The following is a 23840-nucleotide window of genomic DNA, read 5'->3' as shown; positions in this document are numbered from 1 at the left end:
TTTCCACCAAATTAAACCTAAAAAAAGCGACAAAACTCAAAAAAAAAAATTTGAAATAAAACTATGCTAATAAAAAGTCCTGAGTGTCACGTAAAAAACATTGCAAAAATTATTTTGGTAGTCAAGCAAATAAAAAAAAGTTAGGGTCACTAAACCACCACGTGCACAAAATCACTAAAAATTGCCTGGCGTTCAGGCCTTTTTTAAGCCCGGTCATGAAAAAGTTAATATAAGTCCCAATAAGTAAGTTGATTTCACGCAACCCACTTAAATAAGCAGAAATTTAAGAATCATCATTTAGCATATGGAAATAAATACCCTCAAATCCTTGTTGTAAACATTTTCAAGAAAACTTTATTGCAAAGTACCAAACTGCTTGTAAAAGTTCCAGCTGAAATAATTACACTTGAGAATCGATATTTACAATTTTCACTCTACAACTGATACATTGATTTAGTTATGTATGCCACGTAACGCAGCATGACCTGTGCATGTGGAGGCTGGCCATGACAAAAGGCATGATTTACTGAAATCAGTTTAAGGCTTCATGCACATGGCCGTTCCGTGCATTGGGAACCGCAATTTGCAGTCCGGGACTGCAAATTGAATGGGTCCGTGATCCGGCCGCACCACAACAAAATAGAACATGTTCTATTTTTTTTTGCGGTGCGGAGGCACGGACAGAGACACCATGGAAGCACTCAGTAGTGCTTCCGTGGGGTTCCGTGGCCTCCATTCCGCACCGGATTGCGGACCCATTCAAGTTAATGGGTCGGCACCCGTGATGGGGGAGCACGTGGCCGGTGCCCACATATTGCGGACCCGCTGTTTTCAGGCCGCAATACGGCCACAGCTGGGCAACGGCCGTGTGCATGAGGCCTTAGTCACCTCATTGGAAAGCCCCCAATCAGACCTTTAAGTAGAATGGATAAGCAGTAAGCAATCGAGAACTGGTATTAACTTTCACAAAATGAGCTTAGTACAAAATGCACTGCCGTCATCTGAAAATTAGCATTAATCAAAGGTTTAAGATCAAATTTTTGAATTATTTTTAATGTTTCTAAAGAAATTTCTATAAGCAAGAATATAAATAATATATACACACAGAAGTAATACATGGGATCATGTGAATCATTCAAGATCTCTTCTAGCTATTATGACCATAGACAAGATTACAAAAACAAGCATTCCTTTAAAATTAGACCAAGCATATTGACTAAAGTCCTAGGTTCTGCCAGCCCCGTTGCTGTAGTGCCTCAAAAATTCATTTCAGTACAGGGAGCCGTACCTATATGGCACCTGTTAGAGTTGAAGGAGTATTCTCACGATAGACATTTATAGCATATCCACTGTCTGACATATGTGAATCCCCATTTTTGGGCCTCTTGCCTATCTCAAGAACGGCGGTCCTCCATCCACCACCATCAGACGTATCTAAAAGCAGAAGTGCCCTAGCTCGCTGTGCAACATGGCTTAGAGTAGAGATAGGCAACCTCCAGCACTCCAGCTGTTTTGAAACTACAACTCCCAGCATGCATATTTTCTCTGCTCTCATAGAAAAGAATGGAGCATGCAGAGAATTGTATTTTCACAAAGGCTGGAGTGCCGAAGATTGCTGACCCCGGCTTACAGGATTTGTAACCTCTGCTGACAAGTCTGTTTTAGCAACTACTTGCATCCCCTATTCTTAGGACTCTATTATGTGCCATTCTTTTATAAGTCCTGCTGAACAAATTACTTGCATTTTGCAATGAAAGTCAAGATGGGTATAACCAGCTGAGGTGTGTCCCTGCACAGTCTGACAATACCCAATCAGTGCTGCCAGTGTCAGACAGTGCAGGGACACTCCCCAAACTGGTAACACCCATCTGGACCTTTATTGGTTAATGCTAGAAATACATTCCTAACTTCTAGCAGGAATAATAAAGAAATAACACATGATAGAGTCATAAGAATAGATGCCCCAGAATTGGCATTACATGGAGAATTAACTCCCATAGAAGTCAATGGGAATTACGGAAACAGTGTGGAACTTGACGGTTTCTGCAATCTTGGCCACTTCATGCTTTAAATCATTGGGTGGATGTCGCTGTCAGATGCTACCTGGGTGGGGTAGACGGACCTCTGTTCTAAAGATAGTTGTGGATCCCAGAGGTGGGACTCGCATCTCTCAGACATTTATGGCATAACGTCTTCTATGAGAATATTGGGGCACATTTATTAAGACCAGTGTTTTAGACGCCGATCTTAATAAAGGCCCTGTGCTGGCGGTGGATGTACTGCAGTTATGTAGAGGCACAGACGTGTCCATAACTTCGGCGCATCCTCCGCCAGTTCTAAGTATAAGACAGCTTCAGAGCGGTCTTACATTTAGACCTTTTCTACACCTAAAACAGGCGTAGAAAATTATGAATGAGACGGGCCTGCTGGCCCACCCCCTTCCCCGCCCCCAATTTTAGAGCTGGCGTGAGCGGATAAAAGTACGCCTAATTTAGGTGTATTTCAGCTTAGTAAATGACCCCCATTCTTTAAAATAGATTTTTCAGTGCCAAGGACAAGTTCTACCATAAGAGTGGAGCACAAATGGTGAATTAAGTTTCTGGTATATTTACAGCTATGAATTCTGTCTGGAGGTTTATTTAATTTTCTTAGCATACAATGAATTAAAGGAGCACGCCAAATAAAACACATACTCTATGGCTGTGGTGGCGAACCTATGGCGCGGGTGCCACACCCTGGAAAAAGTATATGGCGTACCAATATGCCGTAGACTTTTTCCTGCAATTCATCAGTGCAGGGCAGGGCGCGCTATGAACAGCACAGGCAGCGCATTGACTGTAGGCAGGCTATTATAGCTAAATGATGAAGTATATTGGACTATAGTATTCAGGTTAAATTGATGTGTTGGCACTTTGCCATAAATAAGTGGGTTTTGGGTTGCATTTTGGGCTCTCAATCTCTAAAAGGTTCACCATCACTGCTCTATGGGGTTCTTTGAAGTCCTGCACTAGACATGACTGTAAAAACCTCTCCAGAAGGCTACCTATTTGAGAAGACTGCCCTGCCAAATATTTCGGTTGCTTATCTCCTGTGTATACTGGCCCCTTCTTTCCACACAATACCCCTGTAAAAGAGAATTTTCCAATGCAAAACAGAATGGTCACTTAAAATAAGTTTTACTATATATGTACTTGACCAGAATATTTCATTAAATAAAGCAAACAATTTATCAATATATAGCATTTTGTGAGTGATGGACCTTCTTGTCACTTTTTCCAGTTTATCAAGAGCGGACGAGGCTTCATAAGCCTTATACGGTACCATTTCTCCTTTTCCACATTACTTATCTATGAGTAAGTTAATTCTATTTAATGGTTATTAACAAAACAGCCCGCTTTGTGTCCGGAAATTAAAGGGGTTATTCCACGACTAATGTAAAAAATTTTAATCAGATCATATAGGACTAGACAATCTCTTTCTAACAAAGCTAGCACCAGCCCTGTACCTCACTTGGATCCAGAGATCTCCACATTCATTACTACAAATGTTCTGCTAGATTCTCTTCGGGCTCGCAGCTCAGGGGGCATGTCCTTTCTGCTGTAGCTCTGTCACTGTCACAGCTTCTAACAGAAGATACGGCTGGTAACAGTTGAAGATTTAAACTGAGCGTGTGCGACCACCTCAGTTAGGTGAACAAGAAATAAGAAAAGAACAAACAGCAGGTGGCGCTATACAGATAGATTTCATTGATTAATTAAGTGGTTATATTACATTTTTAATTACATGCAATTACAAAAGCATTAAAATCAAGGTGCTGGTTTAAAAAATGTAGAATAGGTTTCATGGCATAACCCCCTTAATTAGCTACATGTTGCCCACTCTGCCAATGTATAGAATGAAGCATGAGTAATTGTGCACAAGTGTAAAGAATGGATTTTTATTAATTTAGCGTATTCGCTGCTAATCTCAGCCGTTGACATACCATCCAGGCCAAAAAATCTCCAATTTCCAAATAATATCTATATTTTTACAGAAGATTGTGGAATGATAATGACAGGTTATTTTGGTTCAGCGTTAACTACAAAAATAATTACAAATAATTACGTTAGATCGTAAAAGCTTTAATGCAAAGACAAAATATCTGAGTATTCCCAAATCTCTAATATTCATGGCGGAATTAACACCACATACTAAATCAAGTATTTTTGTCTGTGAGCCTCTTGACAAGAGCAGCTTCACCAGGCAGAGGCTGGCGTGTGAACTCGGTTTGGCAGACGGGTCAGGCTTGGGTTACTTCTTGTCCCATTTTGAGGAGGTGCAGGCACTGAGCTATTCAAAGATGAAGAGTTTTGGTTATGTTTTCTGATAACACAATCTTCTGCTGGATCAAAAGCTGGCGGCGACGTACTGTCTTTAATTCCTAGAACCTCACAAACTGCAGGAGGTAAATCCTAGATGAGAGACACCAAATTTATATTATCTACTCAGCAAAACGTTTATTAGATATATAGGTGTTCATACTATTTTCTCTCACAAATTATGCAATCATTAAAAACTTGAGCTTTGCTTTTAGCAATGTAATGATCTGATTGGGAAATATCAGATGGTATCGTCAGGTTGTAGTCATCACCACAGGGTTTCTTCTGCAGTTAAAGGGGTTTGTTCTGGGAGTAAGATCAAGATCAGATCATTGGGTGTCCAACACCCCCACAATCAATTGTTAGAAGAGGAGGGCTGCAAAGGAGCTTTGCGGCATCTTCCTAGACCAGTGACATCATCCTCACTGGTCGCACGGTCTATGTACTGCTCAGTCCCATTCAAGTGAATGGACCTAGGCTGCAATACCAAGCACAGAAACTATACAATGTACGGTGCTGTGAGGAGGTTTCAGCGCTCGTCCAAACAGCTGATTGGTGGCGGTGGTGGTGTTGGACCCTAACCAATCTAATATTGTTGACCTATCCCAAGGAAAGGCCATCAATATTTAACTCCTAGAAAACCCCTTTAAATCGATATATGAAAGGAAAATACACTTCTCAACACAGAGCAGCTGGTTATCCTTAAGCCTTTAGGCTTGTCTCACATTGTTTTTGACCTTGAGGTTTTCTCCCTATTTTAGTTTTTCTTAGGCACTATTCCCCCCAACCCAATGCTAGCTGTAAGTCTATGGACATTATGAAACACGGTACAAACACAGGGCTCCAGACTAAAAAAAATATCAAGTAGCCATTGGCTCCTAACCTGAAAAATTTAGGAGCCAAATGAAATTTTTAGTCGCCAAATTTAAAATACATAATATAGCTGGGGTTTTCTAAGCTACAGCCCACGCAGTTAAAGGGGTTGTACACTCATTTCCATGACCTGTCAGACTAGCCAGATTCACGTTGATAATCCCTAGGTGCTGGGTCCCGGCTCATTCGCTTCCCGGCCTCCGCTGCTTGTCTTGGGTTTCTCCATGAAAACGTTTGGCTGCAGTGGCATCAAGACAATCTCTGGCCACGGTGGAGATCTGCTCCCCTGGCATCACATGACCATTTAACATAATGCATGGGAAGCAGGGGTCAGTCATTGGTTGTAACATCGTCAAATAGGAGGTTTTCATGAAGGGACTCAAGACAAGCAACAAAGGCTGGGGAGCAAATGAGCCGGGATCCAGCACTGGGCATCAGGCAAGTATGATCACCAACAAAGGTCCTGCCAGTCTGAGGTCCAGAAATTAGTGTATCCAAACCCTTTAAGGAGTAATTTTTATATTTTTCTTTAAGGGGTTTCAAACCAGTATTATTCTATATGTGACACAGAATGGGTTCAAAAAAACTATCCCCACTGCACTGATTAAAAGGCCAATCACTTGAGAGTCGCCACTGCAACCAGTGACCACATCAGCGGGCATCACGTGTTGACGGGACCAGCATGACAGTGGGGGTGGGGGGAGGGCAGCTTTTTTTTATTTTTTTACATTAAGAAAAAATATAACAGCTAAAAATATAATACTACACGAGCTTTACTCTTTATTCTCAACCCCTCTGCTTGCCTGTCAGTGAATGAAAACCTCTTGTTTGCTGTTGTTTCTTGAGGAAAGATCGCCCATATTCTAGTGCTGCTCACTGTGTAACTGTGGCTGGACATGGACATTCAGTCTGTCAATGTCAACCTTAAAGGTTTCCATTCACTGCCAGCAAGCAGAGCTGTAGGAAAGCTAGGGGACCTCCTCTGGCAGCTGAACTAGCCTGTGCTTAGCCCCTTATAGGCTGCTTCAGTGCCATTTTCCCTCTTTTTAACTCTACCACATGTCTTTGGCACAGAAAGGAGCAGTTAAGGGCTCTCTGCCCATCACCCCCGTGTCAGTAAGGAGCCGTGCACGGACATCGCCCTCCTTTTCTAGAACGTGCGCAGTATAGGCGGCAATCTCTCCTTGTCAATTGGTTTCACACCGGAGTCTGTCCTGGTCTGCATAGCACTGCCGGGGTCGCATGGCATTTTATTGATTTATGATGCTATGTAACCCTTACAGTTCTGGAATGTATCGGACAACACTGACCGCATTAGGTCAGTGTTATCCAGTACATTCCAGACCTCTAAGGGTTACATAGCATCATAAATCAATAAAATGCCATGCGACCCCGGCAGTGCTATGCAGACCAGGACAGCGAGTGTTAAAGCAGCACAGCCGGTGCTTATACTTGTTCTTACGGATCTCTGCCTTCTCCTTGTGACCCCATAAGGACCCAGTCCTATAAAACACACTAATAAATCTGCACACGGGTGACTCGCCTCGTGTTATCAGCCGTGGACTGTGCGGCCCTAGTTGAAGTGTCTCCAGCAGCGTGATGTCCGGTTCATGAACGAATCGTTCATTTGAATCGATTCAGTTCAGTGAACCGGAGGAGTCATGACTGAGTCGGATCTTTAGATTCTTTTGACTCATTCCATTCATTTAGACTCCCTGACCCTGCACTACTCCGAGAGGAGTGGAGTCAGAGCTGCTACTGTGCTGTGCTGGCCTCGCCCCCTCAGCTCTGGTCGGTGATTGGTTGGTGGGCGGGGAGGGGAGGGGCTGGCAGAAGCAGCTTCCACTCTAAGATCATATTACTGACTCCTCCCAGTCCCACCCTCAGGCTCCTGCTCCAGCGTGAGGTGGTGAGCTGTATTGTCTGTGTGCTGTGATGAGCCGTTTCAAACGGATCAGATCATTAGTGACTCATTCTATTCATTGAGCTAGAAGAGCCGTGAGTCAGACTGTAGAGCAGGTTACACTGAGGCTGTCGGCTCTTGTTGCAGCAGTGATAAGGAGCAGAGAGATAAGAGAAGGGACAGATGACACAGAGTTTACATTATAGGATGAATTACATTAGAATCAAACTGGCTTCTCAGGAGATATATATGTTAAAGGCATCTCATGTGAACCCACCCTTAGTTATATAGCTACTGAATGAGATGCCTTTAACATATATATCTCCTGAGAAGCCAATTTGATTCTAAAGGGTTAATGTAATTCATCCTGTAATCTAAACTCTGTGTCATCTGTCCCTTCTCTTATCTCTCTGCTCCTTATCACTGCTGCAACAAGAGCTGACAGCCTCAGTGTAACCTGTTCTACAGTCTGACAGCCTCAGTGTAACCTGTTCTACAGTCTGACAGCCTCAGTGTAACCTGTTCTACAGTCTGACAGCCTCAGTGTAACCTGTTCTACAGTCTGACAGCCTCAGTGTAACCTGTTCTACAGTCTGACAGCCTCAGTGTAACCTGTTCTACAGTCTGACAGCCTCAGTGTAACCTGTTCTACAGTCTGACAGCCTCAGTGTAACCTGCTCTACAGTCTGACAGCCTCAGTGTAACCTGCTCTACAGTCTGACTCACGGCTCTTTTAACTCAATGAATGGAATGAGTCACTGACTGAGTCGGATCTTTAGATTCTTGTGACTCATTCCATTCATTTAGACTCCCTGACCCTGCACTACTCCGAGAGGACTCGAGTCAGAGCTGCTAGTGTGCTGTGCTGGCCTCGCCCCCTCAGCTCTGGTCCGTGATTGGTTGGTGGGCGGGGAGGGGCTGGCACTTGCGAGTCAGCTCAGCAGTCTGACTCACCAAGTGAACCGAAGATCCGATTCATGAATCGGTTCATTTGAATGAGCTGATTCAAATGAACCGATTCACCTAAAAGAGCCGAACTTCCCATCGCTGCTCAGCGCCACAGCAGACTCAACTCCAAAACTTGCCAGACTGCTGGAAGCGGGAGCACAAGCCACGCCCACCCTCTATGCCGGGTAATCTGAGGGGCGGGTCTTCACCCAGCAGACGGCTGCAGCGTGTCTCTGTCTGCAGGATGAAAGGCAGAGCAGCGAGCGGAGGGTCTAGGCGCAAATGGCGACAAGACTACAAAGTCTTGTCGCCATTTAGCAGTTCTAAGTCGCATTGGCGACCATTTTGGTCGCCATCTGGAGCCCTGAAACATATATTTTTTTAGTACCCTTTTTCTTCGCTTGCCCCTGTAAATCAGGACAGTAGTCCTATTTACGCGTAACTCGAATGCCATAACGAGTGTTGGAAGTCAGGACATGCCAGTTGTGTCCCCTGCACTGTGTTCTATGTAATATTTAGTCTTTGGACATTACAAGTCATCGGGTACCACTTTAATAGTGGAAATTTAATAATGCTAAATTTTGCTATAAAATCCTATTCATTAAAATATTTATGTCTTTTTTCAGAATACAAATTCTGCAGCACTTGTGCCATGTTGTATGGTGGATATTTCAAGGCACAGCAAAGATGATGTTATAAAGTTGACCTTCCATGTTTTACAGTAACTCGATATATATATGTACAACTAAAATGTAAAACATCAAATGATAATATAATAAGAATGACATTAAAAGCTTCCTTGGAACTGTAGGATTTGCAGAAAAACACTTTTCTTTTCTGAAAGCAGCATGTTCACTATGGCACCCCAATAACCAATTCACTAAAACCACAAGAGGAGTACAGACAATCACACCTATCTCCAAAATCCTAATACATTGGGGGTCTGCTGGTTGTCAGCACAAAGACCCAGATAGGCAATGACAAGGAGGTGAAAACCAACCAGACATGTCTAACAGCCAGTCACACCTATACACAATAATGGTGGACAACAATTGAAAAAGGCTCAAAAGTAATGGAAAGATCTTACTGGTAACTTGATGAAATGCCTGATGATAGGAAACCAGTAGATGGTGATAACTCCCAGTTAAACAGTACTGTACATAGACGGGATCCGGGTGCTTCAGCTACTCATAGCTATGTATAGTGACCAGGCAGGACTATAACGATGAATCAATGTGAGGCGGCCCAGAGTAAGCCCTAAACACAGAGGCCTGAAAACGGCATCCCCGTCTGAAACCTGCCCTGAAAACGGCCACTATGACCCTATGCTGCCCCTAACTCCGCGCCTGCCTGACACGTTTCTGTCCACTCATCAGGGGAATATGATTATACCAAGAGGCTGAAATAAATTATATAAAGCAGGGGCCCATGAACAGCCGCTGCCCCCTAAGATAGCAAGCAAAGGCGGCCCAAACTAATAAAATGCAAGCCAGTGAGCTGCATTACATAATGTGACCTATGCTGAATGTGGGGCGGACATCATATCAGCAGCAATCAAGCTGGAGATGCATTGGTGCTGAAGAAAGAAAGGCTCCTTCATCGCGCCAAACACAGGCTCCGCCCGCCATAGCATGATGTTAGCGGAGTGTGACTGCTGGAAAACACACAGAGCCAATGGGGAGAAGGGGTGGTGACAGCATCCTAGATACCAGGGTGTGCACACATCCTCATCACCCAAGGCAAAGGGCATCTATGGCTGTAATGATCAAAGGCTCTTTGGTAAAAAGTCACTTAAAGAAAACATGCTAAATAAATGGAACTGAAGAATAAGAGATGAATAGAAAAAAATGATATAATGTGGGAGGGTTACTAATATGGATCCTCAATATTAGTGGGCCACCAAAATAGTAAAATCTGCCATAGACAAGATTATTGTGTTATCTATCGTACCTGCTGCACCATTGTAACCAATGCAGGGGTACTGTTACCAAGGTATTGGTAAGGGATTACTAAGGTCAGTCCTACCTGTCCACTATACGCAGCTATCCCAGATCCCATCTATCTACCATTTATCCGGGAGTTATCATCTACTGGTCTCCTATCATCAAGTTACCAGTAAGCTCTTTCCAATACTCTTCAGGCTTTTTCAGTTGTGGTCCACCATTAGTGATATGCGCCTGACTGGCTGTTATACATGTCTGGCTGGTTTTGACCTTTTCGTCATTGCCTATTTGGGTCTTTGAGCTTACAATCAGCAGACCCCTATAGTGTCAGTATTTTATGGTTTTGGAGCTGCGATTCGCTATACATTTTAATTTTCCATCTCCCCTTGTGGTTTGCTGAAAGCAGCTACTAACAACCTTATACGTCAGGCTACTTTCACACCTGCACTAGAGCCTCCAGCAGGCTGGTCCGGTAGAGAACAGCCTGCTGGACTTCTCCGGACCCGGCACTGCCGGATACTGCCACATGCCCCCCGGGCTCCACTGATCTGGCAGATTCCCTGCATTCTCAGCCAGCGGCACATATGAAGGTAACCGTATAGCTGACAATCTGTTCACTACATGTGGCTTACAGTGGTACAAGTGTTCTCCCCATAGTCTGGAACTATACATATAGAAGAGAACAGTCTGGACATACAAATAGAACAATTACCTGTACTTTCTATTCCTGTTTTACATAAATTTCCATGTAGGCTTCTGAATAACAGATATCATATACACAGATGTGAATGCACTTTTAATAACTTAAAATATTATATTAATTACTATGAGTGTCTGAATATCATAAAGTACAAGTACATTTTTATAAACGTGCTATCTTTATCCATAAGGATCAGATCAGCGTATACAAGTGGACAATGTTTGACATTTGTGAAAGTCCCTATAACTGGCGGATAAGTCATTTTTGTATTTAAATAAGGACCTGTCACCACTCCTGACATGTCTGTTTTAATAACTACTTGCATCCTCCATGTAATAATTCTGGAGCAAGTATTTTTATGATTCTAGTGTATCATTCCTTTATTATTCCTGCTAGAAGTTATAAAGAAACGACTACAAGTTTGCAATGAAGGTCCACCTGGGTGTTACCAGTTGGAGGTGTGTCCCTGTACAGCCTGACATTATCCAATCAGTGCTGCCAGTGGCCGATTGTGAAGGGACACCCCCCCATCTGGTAACATCCATCTGGACCTTCACTTTAAACTACTAGTAATTCATGCATAACTTCTAGCACGTCACACAGATACAGAACTGTTATTATAAGGGGATGAAAGTAGTTACTAAAACAGACATGTCAGGAGAGGGCACGGGTTCTCTGTAAGTAAACTTTGCCCATTTCTACCGATTCCCGCCATCAGCTTCACTGTCACATAACCACAATATTAACCTTTAGTGAATAACTGACACAATTACCCTGCAGTTCCATGGAGTTAGAATGTCCTTGTAGCTGCAAGATGATTCTGTAATCCAGTTACAACTATAAAGGTCACAGAGTACATTGTAATACCTTGCATTTCATCATCTGCAAGGAGATTGCTTCCGCTTTACAGAGAACATCATTTACGTCGAGCTTCATGGAAAGTTCATTGATGTGCTAAAAAACAAAATGAGAGTTAATGGTGGATTTCAGATGAAACCCTTCTAAGTGTCTCACGTATAAAGGATGTGAAATATCTGAACTGGGGTCTAAGGAATTACCTACAACCTTATTTAGGCTGAAACTAGACAGGGAGGGAATGTCTGCAATTGAAGAGTGGAAGATGGATTTGTACAATGAAAGCACAAAAATGCGATAAGTGAGAGCTCTAAAATGAGCCGCCTGCAAAACCGATTAAACAAGGCGGAATAGTGCAATGGACACTGCAAAGAAGAGGGAGAATCGGAGGATGAATTGTGGGAGGCCTCCGCACAACATGAAGCTGCTGGGTGAGACGGATCTGTGGAACAGAGTGCACGGGAATGTAAATCAGACGCTATAGCGGTTTAACCTAGGTGTGATTTAATACCGTACGCGGTGTTATTACAATACTGACATACCTTTAGGATCTCATTGAAGCCGAAGCCCCCATCCATTATCTTCTTTTTCTCAGACTCTAGAATAGCGCAGCAAATGAGCAGATGGAAATTTTGACACGGCAAGTCTGTCCACATTACCTATAAAATGGTTGAGAACAGTTTACGACCTTTCACTCGCTGTAGTCATTTCCATTCAAAATCTATGAATACAAATGAGGCAGAGAGCAAAGCATCGGTCCTCTTCACCTTTGCATCTGTTGCACATTTGACAAAATGAAGAGGCTTGTAAATAGCTCCACGTCACTTACCCATTTTGAAAGCCTGAGTTCGCCTGACACAGATTCAATTTAGATTTCCGTATTTTAGCAATACGTTGTTTGTTTTCCGATGCATGCTACGCTGCGCAAATCCACAAGCGCTTACCTCCCACACTCGAAGGATATCATGAAAACTGAACTCCCGCTTGAATAGTATCAGAAGCCACCGGAAACAGAAATATAGATAACCAGAGTCCTGAGATTCTGTTAAAAAAAAATCATAGGAGGCACGAATGTGAAAATGTAATAGCATATCGGAGGGATAATCAGGGTCAACCCCAATAATAGTGTGGAACAGACAGGTTAGCCACGATCTAAAGATGGTGGAAGGTAACCCCCTGCATTGAAGAAATCCAGATTGTGTATTATTTCTATCACAACCTTCAGAGCAGGACAGAATATATCTCCATAATATATGGCTAGGGGTACTTTCACACTAGCGCTATTCTTTTCCGGGATGGAGTTCCGTCAAAAGGGCTCTACGCCAGAAAAGAAGTGATCAGGCATATCCCCATGCATTCTGAATGGAGAGTAATCCGTTCAGTTTGCATCAGTATGCCTTCCGTTCAGTCACTGTCAGGCGTTTTGGCCGGACATAATACTGCAGCATTATTTCCCATTGACTTGCATTAGTGCCGGATCCGGCATTGCAAAACAACTGAAGGACGGAAAACTGTGAAAAAGACTACAAGACGGATCCGTCCATCCGCATGACAAGCGGAGAGACGGATCCGTTCTTGCAATGCATTTGTAGACGGATCCGCACCCGGATTCGTCTACAAATGCTGTCAGTTGTCACACTGATCGGCGGATCCGGCAGGCAGCTCCGACGACGGAACTGCCTGCCGGATCACACTAACGCTAGTGTGAAAGTAGCCTAACACTTCCAAGGAAAATGGCACTGCTGCATATCTCTAGTAGGTAAGTGCCTAATCTTTAATAAAATTCCCCCCTCTGAGCCTAGTAGGAAAAGGGGTTGTCTCACTTCAGCAAATAGTATCACTGCCTAAATGTACGGTTAAAAGGAAAACTTTATTAGAGACTTGAATAAAATCACTAGGCCCTTACTAGGACTAGGCAGAAAAGCAAAAGCGCCAGATTGGAGCTGTATAAGGTGGTACCCAGAGTCCCAATAGCACTGTCAATGGTCAGGGCAGTAGGTATGCTGATAGATAGTCGCAATACCCATGTGCAATGCAGTACTACTGTATCTCTGCCCTGAACCACTTCCCAAAAAGGAAAATAGTGGTAATTTGTAAACTCACTGTACCTTTGTGTTTGTAGTATCAGTGTCGTACACTATTTGTATATCCTGGATAAGATTCACCAGGTATCACAACAAAATAGCCGTATGACCACTAAGACTATATCAGGTCGGGGCTTGAATAGGTATTAGCCCACTGTTGGCCTGACTAGAGGTGTGCCAAGAGCGTCAGGGAGAATGCAAACCGTAACAAAAAGCCTAGCACCTATTTCAGACTGAGCGCTATTGTGCTGGCTAATAAACTGTATATACAGCCGCAACATTCAGTGTCAGATTTGAATGCCCTGCATGCGCTCTTCACTCCAGCAAATAGCATTTATCATGTAAAGAAAGTTAATAAAAAGGCACTTACTAATGTATTGTGATTGTCCATATTGCTTCCTTTGCTGGTTGGATTAATTTTTTCACTGCACTATACACTGCTGGTTTCCATGGTTACAACCACCCTGCAATCCATCCGTGGTGGCCGTGCTTGCACACTATAGGAAATAGCATCAGCCTCTCTAGTGGCTGGGAGCGCACATAGGCTCTGCGCTTTTTCCTATACTGTACAAGCACGGCCACTGCTGTTGGATTGCAGGGTGGTCGTAAGCATGGAAATGAGCAGTGTATAATGTGTTGGAAAAATGAATCCATCCAGCAAAGGAGGCAATATGGATAATAACAATACATTAGTAAGTGGTTGTATTAACTTTCTCTACATAATACATACTATTTGCTGAAATGAGACAACCCTTTAAGAATGATGTCTTATACAGCAGTCTTAGGGTACTTTCACACTTGCGTTGTAATGATCCAGCAGGCAGTTCCGTCGCCGGAATGGCTGCCGGATCGGGAAATCCGTGTACAAACTGATAGCATTTGAAGACGGATCCGGATCCGTCTAACAAATGCATTGAAACACCGGATCCGTCTCTCCGGTGTCATCCGGAAAAACGGATCCAGTATTTATTTTTTTGCATTTTTAAAGGTCTGAGCATGCGCAGACCGGAAAACCGGATCCGTTTTGCCGGAAAACTCGGCATTAATGCATTTCAATGCAAGTGCTCCGCAATTTTGGACGGAGAAAATACCGCGGCATGCTGCGGTATTTTCTCCAGCCAAATACTGTAAGAGTGACTGAACTGAAGACATCCTGATGCGTCCTGAACAGAATGCATTAGAATAAAACTGATCAGTTTTTTTTCCAGTATTGAGCCCCTAGGACGGAACTCAATACCGGAAAAGAAAACCGCTAGTGTGAAAGTGCCCTTAATTAGAAATGTGACAACTCTATTAAGAGGAGCGGGATTTTAATAAATCTGTCTAATAAATCTGTCATGCCGCTGGACACCTCCACCCCTTTCAATTCTTTGAAAAAATGTCAGGAACTGCACAAAAGTGGGGGGGAAAAGTGGCAAAATAAGTAAGTGCCAAAATTTGTGACTTCTTTTTGTGCCAAAAAACTAAGGCCAAATGCATAATAAATCCGCCCCAAGAGCTCATAGGCAGCTAATGTGCAGGCCCTCTTTTCCATTCAATGATTTTATGAGTCAACTGTCAGCAAAACGGAGCGCTTTCATTTCACTTCCAATACAGTAGATGCATATTACCCTAATTAAATATTACGCTTTGAAAGCACAGGTCTTTCTATGGATGTACTGGAAGTCTAGACGAGCCTGGTGCTAAACCGATCCCGCTAGAAACATTTTAAAGGGGTTATCCAACACTAAGCTTTTTTAACAGACCCCTTCAGAGTGGCTAGACCCGCAGTGGGGTTCATATTTACCTGGTCACCGCCTCTTGATTTCTGCTGCATTGCTCCACAGCCACCTCCGCAGGTCCTGGGTCTCTGGAAATCAACATCCTGTTGACAGGTACCACATGACTGCTGCCGCCAATCACTGGCTGCAGCAGTGACTTATCACCTGTGCAGTATGTGCCCCAGTGGTGTACCGCATGGGTGACAGGTCACCGCTGCTGCCAGCGATTGTCAACAGGATGATGATTTCGAGAGACCCGGGACCTGCAGAGGTGGCCATGGAGTGATGCAGCTGGAATCCAGTGGTAAGTTAAAAAAGAGGTCTGTTACAAAAAGGTTAAGTGTTGGATAACCCCTTTAATTATAGGTGTCCATACAAAACTATTGAACATTGGCCAAACCTGTTGTGACTTGTCAACCATCTAATGTGTATTGGGGTGTACTGACTAGGGTGGAGGGAGAAGGAACGGGCATGTGGGCAGATTACAATGGAAAGAGAACCTCGAATCCCCAAGTGCCCAGACACAACTAACTAATTTACATGGACTCACATTCATTTGCAAATTGCAAATGTAACTATGATATACACTTACCGAGGTAACTACAAAAGCCACTGTCCAAGAGCCGCAGCAAAGTACTCAACTGGACTAACTGAGTCTTCATCCCCTGCATTTGTTCTTCAAAGTTCTGATGCTGGATACGAAAAATGAATGAAGTCAACATAATTACATATTACTGGGGCTTTTTACATCTGTAGAGGCAGTTTTATACAACAGATATGTTTCCAGGTTAGTAGTTGTGTCTGCTATACGCCATTTACATCTTTATACATAGAGACCAGTTGGCGGTGAACACAACCAGTAATAGGACATTAGGCTCTATCATGTGACAGTCTCATTCCAAATGAAATGAGTCTTCCAACATGTGCAACAGATACATCTAGAGGCAGATTTATCAAACTGGTGTAAAGTAGAACTGGCAACCAATCAGATTCCACCTTTCATTTTCTATAGGAACTCCGAAAAGTGAAAGGTGGAATCTGATTGGTTTCTATGGGCAACTAAGCCAGTTTCCCTTCACTCTATGTTTTCTACTTCCTTCTCTTTCTCTTTTTAGACTTTTAAGCACAGCAGACAGCCTTGCTGAACTTTCTCAGTCAGACCATGCACTCCAACCAGAAGAGCCCCATGTAGTGACTCAATTACAGCATCACCTATTACACTAATCAGGTTGTATTAGACATTGGGATCCTGCAGGCAATTGTCAGGAAGGAGAGGAGACCGCCGCTATTACATGCAGCAATCTCCTCCTCAGTATGGGGAGGAGCAGTCGCTAATGCCATTACTCGTCTCCATACTGAATCACTGTTATCATGATTAGAGAGCACGATCTGCCGCCGGAAAATGAATAAGCGTTTACTCGTTCATCAGCTAATCGACGACAATATTACACTGCTAGATCATCGCTTACAAGCGTTCCTACAAACGATCTTTAGCGATGGTCTGGCAGACCATCTGCCTGTCTAATACAGGATTTATGTGGACATCTTTATCTAGGCCTGACAAGAGTACAAGAGTGGTGTCATGCTGTTATCCCAATTCTACACCTACTATTATCATGAAGATTAGACTAAAGATAACATTTTCCCCTAACAGCAGGAAGCTTGACGATGGATTACCCATCTACACAGGAGATTTATCTGTCTGTGCTGACTGCTACAGACAAACAATATTTTCCCAAAAATTCAAAAAAAAGAATTCACTTTCTACGAATACTGAGTTTCTAACGTTATCAACCTGCACCTATGCTGCATTTATGGCAATCACAAACAGTGATGGTCAGGTCGCAGTGTTCGCCAGCGAACACATGCGGGCTGCCATCTTTAGTAAGGTAGACTCACCCGTTTGGCGATGCACAGGTAAGCTCTTACCTGTGCCTGTGTCGGGAGCCGGTCTGAAATCAAATGCGGTCACAGGGAGCAGGCAGTTCCGAGAACAGCCGCCGGGGACCTTCATCGGGCTGTTCTCGGAACTGCCTGCTCCCGGTGACTGCGTTTGATAAGGGCTTACCTGTGGCGAACACTGCGAACTGACCATCACTGATCACAAATACTAATATATGATTAGCTATACATTTACCATTTGATCCATGTATGATACAAAGCACCAAAATGCATCAACTTCATTCTCCATTACGTATAAAACCGGAGAAAGCAAGTCACTCATCCCCTGAACATATCCTAAAGAAAGGGGGAAAAAAAATAATGATGTTAAAATGAATACGGCAAAGACGTTTTAATGACTATCCAGCTGGCTCCACCATATGCAATGACTTGGCTAAATATACACGTCTTATTTCATCGGGGGGGAAGGGAAATAAGCATTTGCCTTAGCTGGTCCCCATTTCCCTGCTGCGCTGATATCAACATCCTGTTGACGGGGAGCCCATGACTGCTGCAGCCAATCAGTGGCTGCAGCGCTGACCTACTCCACTTGCATGACGCAAGGGGAATAGTGTAATGATATAACGGTTTAATCAGAAATCACAATAAAATAAGCCCTACACTTATATGGATCTTTCTGGGTGGATTGCCATTTGTCCGGCCCGGTTTATACAATACCATTTTTTAAACATTCCACAAAATTATGACCATCGGACATTTCCATCAGTAGGATTCTCGACAGGTGAAGAGTGCAATTGTTGCCTAGTTAGAGCGCTCATGGTGCTATGAGCAGCATTTACTGACAATGTGAATGGGTCGCATCTTGCCAACCTCTTCCAAGAGTATTGCCAGACCATTCTGCAGACTGTGTTTGTATTGAAATGATTTCTATGGTCACAAAAATGTAAAAAATAAAAATTAAAGCTATATATTTTTCTTGCCTTAATACAATGTTTTTTGCCACAACCAAAGCAAAAACAGGAAGGAAAATAGATATAAGACATTGCCGTCACAGCTGAGCACTTGGTAACAAATAGGAGGATTTGAATGTCATCCTGATAACAATCAATTTCTCATTAAGACGCAAGCGATCTGGATAAATCATCCCAGTATGGTGTTTAACACTTCCGCCGCTGGAAGGCCTTAGATACACGCCAGGGAGCTCACATGCAATTAGCCAGTAAGCCCCTCCAGCACTGAAAGGATTAACAGATGAAAATGTGGATCAAAGGAAACATGCATAACAATTACACTACTCCATCTTCTGAAGCACCATACCAGGCACTAATTAAGTGGAACCACCAAGTAGAGTTGCTTCTGCGCTGCAGGATTAAACTGGTCCAAAGTAAGGCCTTATTCACAGGTCAGTGATTTCCACCAGCGAGGCAAAACCAGGAGCGGAGGCTACACCAAGATAAGATATAATGGAGAGATTTGCTCCTGTTCTGGGTTTTTGACCCGCCCCTGGTTTTGGCTCACAATCACTGCTGGAAATTACAGACCAAATACCGATGTGTAAATGAGGCCTAAGGCTAGACTGCAGTGAGGGAAGCATTGCTTGTTAGTGGAGGAGACCACTGCTATTACATGCAGCGATCCCCTCCCCAGTATGGGAAATAGAGATCGCTAATGCCATCGCTCATCCCCATACTGACTTGTTGGTGGCAGAAATGAGATCATGATTAGACAGAAAGATCTGCCACCGGCAAACAATGATTTTTAAACCTACTTAAAAATCTGATTTGCCTGATGATCGAGCTCATTCATCGGGTAATCGGCAGCAGTATTAGGCTACATGCACGCGACCGTATGTGTTTTTTGGTCCGCAAATTGCGGATCCGCAAAAAAAAAAATGGATGACACCCACATGCCATGCGTTTTTTTTTTTTTGCAGATCCATTGTAACAATGCCTAAAACAGAAGAATAGGACAGGTTCTATTTTTTTTGCGGGGCTGTGCAACAGACATACTGATGCGGATATCACACGGTGTGCTGTCCGCATTTTTTGCGGACCCATTGAAATAAATAGGTCAGCATCCTATCCACAAAATAAAACGGAACGGACACGGAAACAAACAACGTTCGTGTGCATGTAGCCTTACACTGCTAGATCATCGCTAATGAGCGTTCCTACAAAAGCTCATTAGCGATGATCTGGCTGACCATCGACCTGTGTAATACAGGCCTAACAATTGAGCACACCTTAAAGGGAACCTGTCATGTGGATATTTGATTATAATCTAATTCATTATATACAATCATTAACTACTAAAAAGTACCTTAGATGTATTCACTTACTGGTGTGACAGATGGTTACCTCATAATATACACACAAAGATGCTGCATGCTAATGAGCTGATTGGAGTCCAGCTTTTTTTTTTAATTAACAGCTATAGCCACTCCCCTGCCCACCTGCTGCTGGTTCATATGTAAAAAAAAACTGTCAATCAGCAGCAGGTAGGCGGGGAGAGTCAGGAGCTCATGAATATTCAGGACTCATCATTATCAGCTGGAGCTTTTCAATACAAGATGTTGGCAGATTGACTGGGTCAATTAAAGAAAGTGACCCAGCATTGTGCTAAGAGAATCAGTCACTTATTTATGTTGCCCTTAGTTAGGACACCATAAAACTGGTGACAGGTTCCCTTTAAAGAGATAATCTCAGTATATCTTTAAAGGGGTTGTGCAGGATTAGAAAAGAGTTGATCTGATGATTTTTTTTTCCCCCCAAAAAAATAGCACCGCTCACGTCCCTGGGTTGTATCTGATGTTGTGGCTCAGCTCCATTCAAGTGAGTGAGGATGTGTTATGACAGACAAAAGTCGTGCTGTTTCCTGAGGGGCTGACATAATTTATTATAGATTATATGCATGCCTCTGCTTATTATGTTTTCGCTTTTCTCTTGAACTGGAAGTATCAGTGTTGAACACGTTTGTGCAACTTTAAGTGCTTCAATTAAAGTCCAGGATGTCAAAAGGCTCTCTCAGACACATATGGGTGTCCATTCTTAAAGGGGTTGTGTCACTTCAGCAAATAGCATTTATTATGTAGAGAAAGTGAATACAAGGCACTTACTAATGTACTGTGATTGTCCATATTGCTTCCTTTGCTGGCTGGATTCATTTCTCCATCACATTATACACTGCTTGTTTCCATGGTTACCACCACCCTGCAATCCATCAGTGGTGGTTGTGCTTGCACACTGTAGAAAAAAGCACCAGCCCATGTGCACTCCCACAGTCCTGGCCAACAGACAGGCCGGCACTTTTTCCTATAGTGTGCCAGCATGGCCACCACTACTGGATTGCAGGGTGGTCGTAACCATGGAAACATGGTTGTGTATAATATGATGGAAAAATGAATCCATCCAGCAAAGGAAGCAATATGGATAATAACAATACATTAGTAAGTGGCTTGTATTAACTTTCTCTAGATAAATGCCACTTGCTGAAGTGAGACAACCCCTTTAAGCTCTGAGGTGCACTGTCCCTCTCTTGGTGGCAGCCCCTCACCATTAATCTGGTACTGAACTACCCAATACTCTGTAATCTTGCTGAACTAGAAGGGAGCTCGAAAACCTAAGTGATAACATAATAGGTGGGAAAACTTGAAAGTGCATGTGTTTTTCGCGTGAAGATTCTAAACTTTCTAGCAAACAAAGCCAAGCAAAAAACTGTTTCTAAGGCTACTTTCACACTGGCGTTTTGGCTTTCTGTTTCTGAGATCCGTTCAGGGCTCTCACAAGCGGTCCAAAACGGATCAGTTTTGCTCTCACGCATTCTGAATGGAAAAGGATCCGCTCAGAATGCATGAGTTTGCCTCCGTTCAGTCACCATTCCGCTTTGGAGGCGGACACCAAAACGCTGCTTTTGGTGTCCGTCTGACGAAACTGAGCCAAACGGATCCGTTCTGACACACAATGTAAGTCAATGGGGACGGATCTATTTTCTATGACACAATCTGCCACAATAGAAAACGGATCCGTCCTCCATTGACTTTCAAAGGTGTTCAAGACGGAACCGTCTTGGCTATGTTAAAGATAATACAAAAGGATGCGTTCTGAACGGATGCAGACAGTCGTATTATTTGAACGGATTCGTCTGTGCAGATCCATGACGGATCCGCACCAAACGCGAGTGTGCAAGTAGCCTTAGACTTCTCAACAAAACTTATAGACCAGAAATTTTAAGGCAATTCAAAAACATTACATTTGTGATGGATTCTCACCTTAAGGGTCCATTCACACGTCCGCAAAATGGGTCCGCATCCATTCGGCAATTTTGCGGAACAGGTGCGGACCCATTCATTTTCAATGAGGCCGGAATGCGCTGTCCGCATCCGCATTTGCGGATCCGCACTTCCGGATCTGCAACAAAATAGAACATGTCCTATTCTTGTCCGCAATTGCGGACAAGAAAAGGCATTTTCTATGAGAGTGCCGGCGATGTGCGGTCCGCAAAATGTGGCATGCACACTGCCGGTGTCCGTGTTTTGTGGATACGCAAAACAGAATACGGACGTGTGACTGGACCCTTAGTCAGTATTTCTAGACCAACAGTAGCTCAGATGACCCGAACTCACTGTACCATAGTGATCTATGAAGCATCATATAGAACAGTTTGTTTGGGTTGACAAGCCGTGGTTGGTCTGAGAAATGCAGTCATCATAGGGCCAGTATTTCTTAGACTGCACACATACAAGCAGTACATCTCTTTTGTGTTTACCGTTCCAGATCTCATGTAATCTTTTATGCTCTTTTGTACATGTGGCAAAAGTAAACATGCGAACAATGTTTTGGTAGTCAGGACAATTTTCACACTTTCGACGTGTACAAACACCTAAATTATAAAATCAACCCCCCCCCCCCCATATCTGTATATACTGACGAGAAAAGGGGTAACAATGTTTTGAATTTTTGACTTTAAGGCTCCATATCTCATCATCCACTACAGTTGCGAACATGAGATTGTCATCATTTTATAGACAATCATCTTGGCTATCTCATACATAAATTGGACTTGCAACTATTTAGCATATGATTTAGTTCTGCAGATTCTTCTCATGTAACTGCATTGTTAGTTACTGTTTTGCTCCTAAAAGTCAAAATTTTATTTTTTATTATTTTGTTAGTATTTTGTAAATCCACCTTTCGCTTTCAACGCTGCCTGAATCCTTCTGGGCATGCTCTTGATCAGATTCAAAGAGTAATCCTAGCAGACGTGTTGGTTTTTCGATCCATGATATTCTTTTATTCCATATAATAAAGTAGATATACAGGACGCGTTTTGGCCCGTCTAGCTTTCCTCAACTGCATGATCATGCAGTTGAGGAAGGCTGGACGGGCCGAAACGAGTCCTGTATATCTACTTTATTATATGGAATAAACGAATTTCATGGATCGAAAAACCAACACGTCTGCTAGGATTACTCTTTGAATCATTTGATAGGGGTTGCCCCTTCCCGTGCAACGTAATTGGAGGATCGCGAGCTGTCTGGTTTGTGTTTTGGCTTGATCAGATTCAAGCATGTCTCGACCGAAATCTGTTCCCAGGTATCTTCTACACATTTCGAACGGTGCATACTGGTCGACTCACTTGGGTATAAATACAGCTTTTTTTCCCAACTCTACACTCAAAAGTTACATTGGATTGAGGTTTGGGGACTGTTGGGGCCAATCCGGCTCCTCTACTTTATTGTCATTGAACCATTTCCTCACCAATCTCGGCGTATGCTTCGGGTCGTTGTCCTGCTGGAACACTATGTCGTCCTTTTTATACTCACAGTACTCATGTGTATGAAGTAACTCATCTTGTAGAATTCAAGGACACTGGGTTTTATAGATGCTCACCCGTCTATTGTCATGTAAGGTGCTCTAAGTCTGACTGGCTCACCCAGCCAGTGGAAAATTGCGTAAAGGTAGATGTGGTATATAGACTGGCACACTTTATCTGGAGACAAGTAGAGAGCAGACAGGGTAGGTATGTTATAAATTAGTTTATTGCCCTTTTCCAGTTAAAATATAGTATACAAAAAAATAGATAAGATAACAAAAAAAGAAGAGAAATTAAAAGAAAAAAATGGGGGAAAAAAATGAAAAATTATGGGTGATCCACCAGGATATAAGGATAGAAGTATGAATAAAGAATTTAAAATGTAAATCACTAGTGGTAGTACAATATTGGTTTATTGCTGATCAGATTACATCCTAACATCCAGTTTACATCTTAACATCCACTCAAGATCCAAATATCCACAGGCTATATTGACTAAAAAACCAACCAAGGGGCTACCCAAGGGCAATTGCACCACTGATGAACTGAGACTCTCATAATTTTAAACTCCTATAAGTAACGGAGAAACAGCGTCTTGCCCTAGGAAGGCAGATCTTGAATATTGTACTACCACCAGTGATTTAAAATTTTAATTCTTTAGTCATACTTCTTTTTTGTTATCTTATCCATTTTTCGTATACTA

General features: G+C 43.0%; 1 protein-coding gene across 1 annotated transcript in view; it reads right to left on the bottom strand.

Annotated features, from left to right (window-relative positions):
• Positions 1-3717: 3717 nt before the first annotated feature.
• TBC1D15 (TBC1 domain family member 15) overlaps positions 3718-23840 on the bottom strand; it is a 113258-nt gene continuing 93135 nt past the window's right edge. The window contains exons 12-17 of the mRNA XM_040409989.1: positions 17562-17662; positions 16017-16116; positions 12525-12622; positions 12123-12239; positions 11593-11679; positions 3718-4451 (exon numbers count right to left, since the gene is read on the bottom strand). Of these exons, the coding sequence (XP_040265923.1) occupies positions 4236-4451; positions 11593-11679; positions 12123-12239; positions 12525-12622; positions 16017-16116; positions 17562-17662 (719 nt within the window). The 3' untranslated portion in view covers positions 3718-4235. The remainder of the gene's footprint in view (positions 4452-11592; positions 11680-12122; positions 12240-12524; positions 12623-16016; positions 16117-17561; positions 17663-23840) is intronic.

This window comes from Bufo bufo, chromosome 1, assembly GCF_905171765.1.
Source record: "Bufo bufo chromosome 1, aBufBuf1.1, whole genome shotgun sequence".
Taxonomy (NCBI): domain Eukaryota; kingdom Metazoa; phylum Chordata; class Amphibia; order Anura; family Bufonidae; genus Bufo; species Bufo bufo.
Note: the sequence above shows the minus strand (reverse complement) of the source record. Positions and strands in the feature narration are given on the sequence as shown.